The sequence below is a fragment of the Terrapene carolina genome, unplaced genomic scaffold (assembly GCF_002925995.2).
Source record: "Terrapene carolina triunguis isolate 2854851 unplaced genomic scaffold, T_m_triunguis-2.0 Scaffold68, whole genome shotgun sequence".
NCBI classification, from domain to species: domain Eukaryota; kingdom Metazoa; phylum Chordata; order Testudines; family Emydidae; genus Terrapene; species Terrapene triunguis.
In genome coordinates, this window is record NW_020664419.1 from 32,715,068 (window position 1) to 32,725,696 (window position 10,629).

At 45.4% G+C, this 10,629-nt stretch overlaps 1 protein-coding gene across 1 annotated transcript in view; it reads right to left on the bottom strand.

Annotated features, from left to right (window-relative positions):
- TTLL8 (tubulin tyrosine ligase like 8) overlaps positions 1-9,817 on the bottom strand; it is a 56,149-nt gene extending 46,332 nt beyond the window's left edge. The window contains exons 1-5 of the mRNA XM_024201452.3: positions 9,522-9,817; positions 8,725-8,850; positions 7,009-7,104; positions 3,283-3,374; positions 2,215-2,371 (exon numbers count right to left, since the gene is read on the bottom strand). Coding sequence (XP_024057220.1) covers positions 2,215-2,371; positions 3,283-3,374; positions 7,009-7,104; positions 8,725-8,803 — 424 coding nt within the window. The 5' untranslated portion in view covers positions 8,804-8,850; positions 9,522-9,817. The remainder of the gene's footprint in view (positions 1-2,214; positions 2,372-3,282; positions 3,375-7,008; positions 7,105-8,724; positions 8,851-9,521) is intronic.
- Between the last annotated feature and the right edge of the window lie 812 nt (positions 9,818-10,629).

Genomic DNA, 10,629 nt, shown 5'->3' on the forward strand with positions numbered 1-10,629 from the left:
AAAGCTTATGCTCCAATACTTCTGTTAGTCTTAAAGGTGCCACAGGACTCTCTGTTGCTTTTTAAAATGATTAGGGGTTTGGAACGGGTCCCATATGAGGAGAGATTAAAGAGACTAGGACTTTTCAGCTTGGAAAAGAGGAGACTAAGGGGGGATATGATAGAGGTATATAAAATCATGAGTGGTGTGGAGAAAGTGAATAAGGAAAAGTTATTTACTTGTTCCCATAATATAAGAACTAGGGGGCACCAAATGAAATTAATGGGCAGCAGGTTTAAAACAAATAAAAGGAAGTTCTTCTTCACACAGTGCACAGTCAATGTGTGGAACTCCTTGCCTGAGGAGGTTGTGAAGGCTAGGACTATAACAGGGTTTAAAAGAGAACTAGATAAATTCATGGAGGTTAAGTCCATTAATGGCTATTAGCCAGGATGGGTAAGGAATGGTGGCCCTAGCCTCTGTTCGTCAGAGGGTGGAGATGGATGGCAGGAGAGAGATCACTTGATCATTACCTGTTAGGTTCACTCCCTCTGGGGAACCTGGCATTGGCCACTGTCGGCAGACAGGATACTGGGCTGGATGGACCTTTGATCTGACCCAGTATGGCCATTCTTATGTTCTTAAGATCAACCACTATGAACTCAAAACGGTGAACAAGTTCATATATCTGAGGGCCACTATCGCAGCCAACCTCTCACCTGAAACAGAACTCAAAATCCACATCAGAAAAACTGCCGCAACACTATCTAGACTGAGCAAGAGGGCATGACAAAACAGCAAACTGACAGAATACACACAGAACTGTGTGTATCGTGCATGTGTTATCAGTACACTTTTGTATGGGAGCGAGACATGGACACTATACTCTCATCAGGAAAAGAGGCTCAACAGCTTTCCTATGCGTTGCCTTCATTGAATCTTTGGAATCTCCGGGAGGGATAGAGTCACCAACACTGAGGTACTCAAGGAGGCCAGCATACCCAGCATGCAAACACTCCTCAGGGATGCCACTGCTAGTTTGGGCATGTGCCGAATAAATGATGGGCGCATCCCAAAGGACATCCTCTACGGCAAACTGACATCTGGAAAAAGACCCAAGGATGCCCAAAATTGCGTTTCAATGACGTGTGCAAGCGAGACCTCAAAGAAATGGACATGGATGTGGATAACTGAGAAGGTTACACTCAGTACAGCAGCCTTAGGAAAGAAGAGCTCTATAAAGGTCTCCAGAGTTACAAGAGGAAGCAGTCCAGCTTAGCAGAGAAAAGAGCTCGCAGAAGGCAGAGCCCAAAGGGACGAAACATCATCTTTAAATGTAACAGATGCAGCAGAGATTGTCTCTCTCGAGTGGGTCTCTTCAGCCACAGTTGCCATAAAACCAATTAAGTACATTCTTTACCTCTCGGAGCGCATACCCAGGGTCTCTCGAGACTGAAGGATGCCTACTACTACTATATGAATGCTTTTATAATAACTTTCTTGTATTAAATTAATCCTCTGCTTACCAGTTATTTAACTACATAGGCATCTTTAGGTGTTACTAAACACTCTTCACAACTAGGCATTGGGAATCAGAATGAGTACAAGCATAATTGTAATTATCCATACAATGGCTTCATTGAAACAAATGAGGAGAGGAGTTCATCGATAATACAAATTGGAGTGTGCAGGAAGGGATGCCATTTACATTACAGCAAATGTTCCTGAAGCTGAAAGAATGGGACCCCTCATTTTCCTTGTGCTGGGGTTAGAATCACTAGCAAGGAGGTAGCACTTCCTTCCCTTTAGGACAAACACGGATCCATGTCATAGACGAGTCCATTCTCAGCTTTTCTGCTTTACTCTCTCGATTTCCTTCTGTCTGATCAAAAAATGGCATAGTAGGTTTGCATGTTTATTGTCCTTCAGAGACTCTAGATGACATGTTCAGGTTACAGGAAAAAGAAGATTTATTTCCTAACAGCCAGATCTGCAAATTTAACCTACTTACCAGCAAGAGGCTCATCTGGCCCTCAGTACTACAGCCCCTGTAAACCCCTTTTCTTCTTTTCTCAAAATCAGAGACTAAAAGTGAAAATCTGCATGACTAGTTCTGATAATTTTGTGTTGATTATTGTTATAAGAAATGCAAAGATTAAAAACATGATAGGACATTGTACATAAAAAGTTATATCCACATCTATGTGAAAGCAGAAAGCTATTTAGGTACTCTACCATTCTTCCCACCAGCTTCACAATCAGCATCACACTCGTCATCTTTATTGTCCTGTAAGTCACTTCTTATGGAAAACTTTCTCTCCACCCATCCTTTTTTCCTTAAACTTCTACGAATTACTGGGTAGGGTCCACAGATGGTAAAAATTTTCTTTTCCTAAGATTGCAAGCAGATACTTTAAAATGAAAACACAGACACTGCAAAAATATTATGGATTATCTTTTATAAGTAAGGTCTACATCAACACTAGTGCAATGCCTTTGAAGCTGCAAGCACTACAATTTAAAACCAGAGGGGAAACACTGAAGATGTATTCATTGGATTTCAGTAGCACCTACAACATCTTAGGAGCTGTCCACACACACAAACACACACACACTCTCTCTCACTCACTCTCTCTCTCTCTCTCTCTCTGTCCTGAAGGCAATCCTGCTGATTATTCCACAATAGTATTAAGCAATTTCCCTCCAGTAACAAGTGGCTGGTTAGCACAGTGGGAATACATATCACCCTGTCATTTTGGGAGAGCCAAATTAATAAAGGTGAACTGCAATGTTACAAATGAAATTTGGCCATATCTATCTATCAATCAATAGATAGCTAGATAGATAGATAGATATGTATTTATAGCATGCAATCACCATCTTATCTAGGTGTCAAATGGATTTATGTCTTTATCTATTCTCTGTCGCAGGGTTTGTTCCCCTCAGCCCGTAAACCCCCACAGAATTCAGCAATAACAAATTCCAGTAAGAGAAGAGCAAATGTATTGTAGTTCAACGTGAGGAGGATGTGTACTGACAAAGCTCTGGCGGGGGCGGGGGGAATGAGGGCAGTCTTTGTACAGTGCTATCTGCACTATAGCCCTGTCTAAACTAGGGAGAAGGTATTTTTTTTAAATACCAACACAGTTTTAAAAACCATTTAGCAGACAGGGTTTAACAACTTAAAAAAACCTATTAGCTCATTATGATCAACTCCCAGCTGGCCCCCAGGGAAAATATTGTTAGAAAACAGTATCGTAAATGGAAAAACAAACCACTAAAATCTATTGTCAACGCACATACCCTGATTGCCTTGTCAGCTAAAAATCTTGCCAGCTTATATTTGTCCAGTTTGGGGGAAAGAGGCGACTCTTCTGCAATTCTCTGGTTTATCTCTAAAAAAGATTATTTAAAAAAAAAAGCTATCATGCAACAGGAACTGTAACCAATTAATACATAGAAATAGAGGACCATCTTTTGCAGTGCTCACTCATTTTTAGTCCCAGATCTACACCCTGAAATACTCAGCACCACGATGCCTAACTTCTAGAAAATCCCTCAAACAATATCATGATCCACAAAGCCTGAGTTAGGCTCCCGATGCAATGCAGGGGAGAGATAGCACCTAAGAATGTGATCTGCAAAAGTCAGCATGCTAAACAGTGAGCCACCTAAGCTAGCCAATGGGAGATGCTGAGGAGAAGGTGTGTGCAGGGCCGTCCTTAGGCTTATGCAGCATACGCAGCTGCACAGGGCACCATGAAATTTGGGGCACCAAATTGCCCCAAATTTCATGGTGCCCTAGGCAGCTGCGTGCTGCATACGCGGCAGCACCAGCCCCGCCGACAAGCCCTATCCCTCAGCCAGCCCCCCCCGCAAAGGGCAGGGCCATCCCTAGGGGGGACGTGGGGCCCCGGACAACTCCCTCCGCCCTGCCTCTTACCCTTCCCCCCTGCTCCGCCCCCGGCCCACCCCTATTCCACCTCTTCCCCCAGCGACCCCGCACTCACCGGCAGCGGCGGGAAGCAGAGCAGCCCAGCCCCAGCCTGCTCTACTCTGCCAGCTCCCAGCCGCAGCGCTCCGCTTCCTGCTGTCGGTGAGTGCAGGGAAAGGATCACCCCCCGCACTCACCAATGGCAGGAAGCAGAGAGATGCGGCCCCAGCCCGCTCCGCTCCGCTTCCCTTGCCCCGGCCCCAGCCATGTCACTCACGTTGGGGAAAGGACCATCCCCGGCTCTTACCAGCGGCGGGAAGCAGAGCGCCACGGCTGGGAGCTGGCGGAGTAGAGCGGGCTAGGGCCGGGCTGCTCCGCTTCCCGCTGCTACCGGTGAGTGGGAGGGGGGATCACTTCCCCCATGTCCCCTCCCCTGAGCGAAACAGCTGGGGCCAGGGCAAGGGAAGCGGAGTGGGCTGCTCCGGCCCTCCGCTAATCCCCGGGGCCACTCTGGGCCTGTGGGGCCCCCAATTTGGCCCCCCACAGCTCCTGCCTCCCAGACCCTGGGTATGGGGAGGCCTGGGGCCCCAAACAGCCCCCCCATGGGGGAGCTGCGTAGGGCTAGGGACGGCCCTGGGTATGTGCTAAGCCCCATCCCCTCATGAAATTCAGCACCTAAATCTGGGCTGCAGAAAGGGGACTATCTCTGCTAACAATCCACAGCTGGGAACCTCTCTCCTAGAGACAAGTGGTTTAGGTGCCTAAGCTGTTTATTGTGAGAATGAGTTATGATCCCGCCTTACCCCACACAAAATGGACAGTGGTAGAGATCAGTCAGTGGACCAGAGAGACTCTAGCCTGCTGCTTATGGCACCCACCTGAGAAGTGGGAGACCCAGGGTCCAGTCCCCTTGGTCCAATAACTATTTAAGTATTTACCCAAAATGAAACAGCTTCAACAGGAGAGAGAGCTCCAAATCAGAATATCCTATGGCTTAGTAGTTAGAACACTATCCTAAAAGGCAGGAGACTCCCCTCTTCAAATCCTTCCCCCCCCCCCGCAGGCAGAGTGGGGAATTGAACCCCCATCTCCCACATACCAGGTTAGTGGTCTAACCACTGAGCTAAAGGTTATAAAGGGATGGTGGCACCTCCACCACTGGCCAGATTTTGAGTGGCATGTGAGCACTCCTACCAGATCAGACCCTGCAGGCAAGATAAGTGCTCTTTCTCTGGTTTGTGGATCGCACTAGGGTTTACTCAGAACAGGTTTCTGGGCACCTAGAGTGAGGCAGCAGCATGCACGTCCAGAGGCAGAAACTTAGGAAACTTTTACCCTGAAAGCTTAGGCACTGCGTGAGTTTGGGTGCCTATGGGGTTAGGTGGCAGCCAACTGTGGGTTTTGTGGATCACAGTGGAGTCTAAAAATGTGACTTGGGCACCTAAACCCCAGAATTAGGCACCTAACTACTTTTGTAGATCTGATCACTTATCAAACATTTTCGGGTGGTAGGTAGACACTAATCCTTACCTATTTCCTAAATAAAGAACCAATCCAGCAAACACTTAGGCACATGTGTAACTTTAGTCATCTCAGTAAAGTTACACATGTACTTCAGTGTACACAGGAACAGGGCTAACCTTTGTTTTCTAACTATTATAAATAAAGTGCCAACTATCTCCATTTGCCCCTCAACCTAGCCATCATTCATTGGCTGATCTTTTTTTACAGCTATTGTGGCAGAAGTGAGACTTAAGGAGAGATCTGAGGAAGGAGAGAGTAGTGGCCTTATGGATCAATTCAGGAAAGGAATTCCACATCTAAAGGGCTGCTTGGAAGAAGGTGCACAGACATTGTGCAAGAAGCTGACAGGTGGACAAAGCTGGCATTGTTGGCAGAGTGGGGGGAGGCAATGCAATCCAAAAAAGAGCAGACAAGTATGGAGGAGACAAGTTGCAAAGGGAACCTGAATTTGATACAATGAAATGGGGAAATCAATGAAGCTATTAAAAGAGGAGGATATAGTCAAAGAGTCGGGCAAGAAAGGTGGCCTTAGCAGCAATATTTTGAATGGAGTGGCAGTGGTAATGAGATCATTAGGGAAGCCAAAGAGAAGGTGGTTATAATTGTTAGGGTAATAGATGATGAGGGCCTGAATGAGACTTTTAGCTTTCTGGACAGAAAGAAAAGGATGGGTTTTAGAAATATTTTGCAGGAAGAAGCTTCAAGAGAGGCTGCTGTGGACAGGACATTCCTCTGCACAGAAAAATATTACTATGGAAAAAGTAAAGACTAATGAGCTTTCTGATTAGTCCGATGATTACACCTCAGCAAAGCTTCCTTTTTCCACCAGTTCCTGCAGAGAAGAGTAACTTCCTGTGAAAACTACTTTTCCACATGAAGTCTACGAAGAAAGAAAGTAAATTTAATATGAAATGACAAAACAGACCTCCCCATCCTTGTCAAGTATAATGGAAAGTATGGTTATTCAAGGTCTGATCATGCAACCAGAACAGCATCAGTTGCACCATTCTCCCCATACGGAGCCCTTCTGGCTTCAGTGGGACTCTGCATGGTCCACCCACGTACATCCAATCACTGGATTGAAACCTAATGGAAAGTTACCTCTGTTGAAACGTTGCCAAGATAGACTACATGAACTAAACAAGTTTCCACTGGATAAGATTCCATGATATCAGCAGATAGGGAATTTAGGAAATGCCTTGGCCTTTTTAAATAGCTTTAAAAGCCTGGACATTAAGGCCAGATCCCAAATCCAATGATCTCTATGGGAGTCTTTTCACTGATTTCTATGGGCTTTGTATCAGGCTTTTAATGAGAAGAAAGTACTGCACTTTTATATATACCCATTTGTTTTAATGATCTTGTGCAAGTATTCAGTCAGGATATTACTTTCGGAAACCTTTAATGCTGTTTTGTAGTTATTTTGCTAAAAAATCTAGCATTTTCATTAATAAAACACAGCACAGTGTGAATTTAGTCACAGCTGAGAATCAGCTTGCTGTACAAATGTGTGTGAAAATGTTTAAATTAGGAAATACCAACATTAAGGTACTGACCAGCCAGAGACTTACCAGGAAGCAATCCCTGGTGGCAGCAAACTGTGGGAAAATATTTGTTCACACCAAGTTTTGGGATTTTCTGGGGAGGGAGGTTGGTTCTTATCATTCCTATCAAAGAGAAGAGACAGTTTCCAAAATACAGAACTAGAGAAGTTATCTGAAATTGATAAGACTAGATGTTATAAGTGAGTTAATAACAAAAATAGCCATAAAGAGTCAAGGAAGAAATAGTTAAAAGCTCCAATTATGATACAAGCTTTCTAATTAAAATGAAATGAAACTGATACTAGAAACCTTTGGTGGAATCAATGTCTTCTATGATTCCAATTACCCATTTCCATCAATGGAAGGAACTGGTTAATTAATATATGTGAGTTTATTTCATGGTGGGAAAAAATAATTTTCTCTATAGATTAATAAACTCTTTTAATTTAGGTATACAAATTATCTCCATAAGACATCCCTCAAAGGAGATGTATTAAAGACAGTTAGTTCTCAAGGACCTGATTCTGAAAAGTACTGAGAGCCAAATGCAGTTAATGCAAAATTAAGGGTAGCTAATCCTTTATATTCTACAAGAAATGAGCGAAAAACTATGTGAGTTAAGGAAGGAAGAAAAACTGGCTCACCAGCATGTTCCCTTTTCTCCTAACCCTGCAGCAGTCTCTCCCTTGGGAATCCACATTAGCAGAGAGGATGAAGTTGAAAGTAGACACAGGATGACTGGTGGCTCTCCACCAGATTTTCCACACAAAAATCCCACAGGCTAAACTTAGTAAATTATTCCTTTGCACTATGGAATTCCTCACCTTTGTGGTATATTTCTGGACAGACAAAGTTGGAGGAGACTGTAACAACACAGCTCCTGCAGGAACCTAAATATGTTTTCCAGGGACTGCAACAAACCAGATGTGCAAGGTGTGGATGGCTCTTGTGCCAAATGGATCCCTGAGCTCTGCATATGTCTTGGGAGATGTGAGAGTTTAAGGGTAAAATCTCCAGTCTCTTCCATGAAGGGACAAACTCTGCTACATCTCCACTGCTCTAACACCACCCCATCCTCCTCCTCAACCCCAAACTGGAAGAATTCCATGGACACTCCAACAGTTGAAGATTTCAGAGTTTCCACCTCCCTAGTCACAAATAACCAGAGCAGGGAAGAATGGGACCCTAAATGTATCATTTGACTGAAATCCCACTCTATGTCTGTTGCTCTGGGCTACTGCTGGTTAGAAATCTCTGTATAACGATGTCTTTGCATTAGGAATAATGTCTTATATATAATTTTGTAGATTTTATTTTAAAAACTCAGTAGACTTCATAACATACAGCAACGATCCAGTGAAACAAATCTGTAGTTTTAATTAGGCATTGAAATTAAATCATTAACAATTCCAACTATACATTTTATCTCCTAAAAGGTATAGTACATAAATATTACATCCTGATCATTAGAGATGACATAATCCCAACCTTCGATTTATCTTTTTTAAAGAATATAAGCTGTCCCATAAGTAGAAAGTCTAGATAGGCAATGGACATTGAAAAGACATTGTGCGGGGTAATTCATCTCTAAACAAGTGCTAGCTAGGGACATGTCCTATTCTCAGACTAAGGGATCTTTTGTTAGAAAGAGATTATGAAAAAGATTAATTATATATTGATATTTTATAGCTGTCATCTGACTTTAGCAAAAGTTTGATTAAAAATTCATTTGCAAATACAAACTGTTTTCTTCTTCTTTTCTTTCTTCATCACTTAAACCCAATGGGAGCAGTCTTCTTTCTGCATGAATCTGATTCATCATGATATATTAAGCTGTGTCATTGTTACTTCACTCTTTGGCTATTTGCCCTGTAAATTTAGAGAGAGAAGATAATTCAATTTGTTGTCATATGCTTCCATGCTACATTTTCTCTATCTCTTATTATTTTTCAATATTAAAGGGACAACACCAACTTAAAAACACACACTCTTCTTTTTGGGGATGCTTTCCCTACCATAGTATTGTTCACTGTATGTAAGTGATGGGAAATGGCTCCAGAAATTATGCCAAACCAAAAGTATGCAATCGATATGCAGTCCTCCTAAGTGGCATGGAAGAAAAATACTTTGGAGGTATAAAAAGGTCAGAGTTTCTGTAACAATGTGGCAGTTTGAGCAATGGTCTCCCAAATACACCTGTGCCCCTCTGCAACTAGACCTAGATAGCCTGTGTCTGAACTGCACTGTCTGCCTGTGAAGACCAGGAGCTACTAGGGGCAGGGACTTGACTTTTGGCTGATCCTAAACGTGAAGAGTTGTAGAGCGCCAGTGAGGGCAAGTCGCCCTTACGGGGGGGGGCAGAGGGAGTTCCCAGGCCAGGCTGAGCACACTAGGTGGCCTGTTTAACCAGCCTTTGAGGATATCCCTAGCAGAGAGAACTGGACCGACTCAGGCTGTTCTAAGGGGCAACCTGAACACAGAAGTAACTTCCGTGGCCCCTAGGAACCTACTGAGCGGGGCCTGGCGAGCACCCACCTTACCCTCTGGGAGCAGCTTCTTTCCCCGGGGCTGCAGGCCCTTCCCCTCCGCCGGCTGCCAGCGCTGCACGCTCCGCGCGTGGCCATTGTGACCTTCACGGGCAGCCCGGGCGCTGTGAGTCACTCAGGATAGGGGCGGCGGAGGGGCGCCGCGGCCCCAGCGCCCAGGGGAGGGTCACAAAGGGTCGTTCCCCGGTTCAACCAGCGGCTTGGCTGTTACTGAGCATGCGTCAGCTACCTGGGCATGCCCACAGTAACATCGGCCGAAGCTGGTGCCCTCCGCTCTCTCGGGTGGCGGCTGCTCTGACTTGCGGTTGCAGAGTGAACCGGGCTGCGCAGGGGGTGGGGCTGGGCCGAGTGTGTTGCAAACTGAATGCACAGGACCACACACGTGGAGGCAGGGGACGGAGGGAGGCGGATCAGCAAAAACAGGAGTGCCCCCCCCCCCGTCCCTCACACTTTGCTACCCCTGAACCAGTCACCAGAGGCGCGGAGAGGTGGCGTGGCAAGGCAGCAAAAGAGAATACTTGCTCCTGGCAGCAGAGCGTGCAGGGAGCGGTTGGGTAGCACCATACTGCTCACGGTGTCACTGCCACAGCAAGCAGCTCCTGCTCCCACTGAGTTGGAAACCCCACTCCGCACACAGGGGTCTTGGAGCTGCGGCTTGGGATCGCTAGCACCGGGGAGCAGCCAGAGGCGTCAGTGGGAAGGGGACCGGGACTCAAGTCAGCCTGGCAAGGAAGGATAAACAGTGACGTTGGGGCTAGAAGAGGCATTTAGATTTACAGGAGTATATTCCCACCAGTACCGGGTTGGTAGGTAATAAAGGCAATCTGGCTGAGGCTGAGCTGCCTGGCCATGATTTCCGTATTAAAATACCTGATAGCTTAGCTCGATATTCTGGACTTCTTTGATGGAGTTGAACAAACCTCCAGAGCGGCAGCATTAATTGCCTCAATGTTGCTGGATTTACCAGGCGTGTGGGGTAAATGCAGGCAAACTGCTTGCCCTGGCGCACCTTTTAAGTTGAATGGCAAATCTGTACATCAAAGGAACATTGCTGCCTTCTCCGACTCCACGGGGGATGAGAGGATGGCAGGCAGGAAAGGAG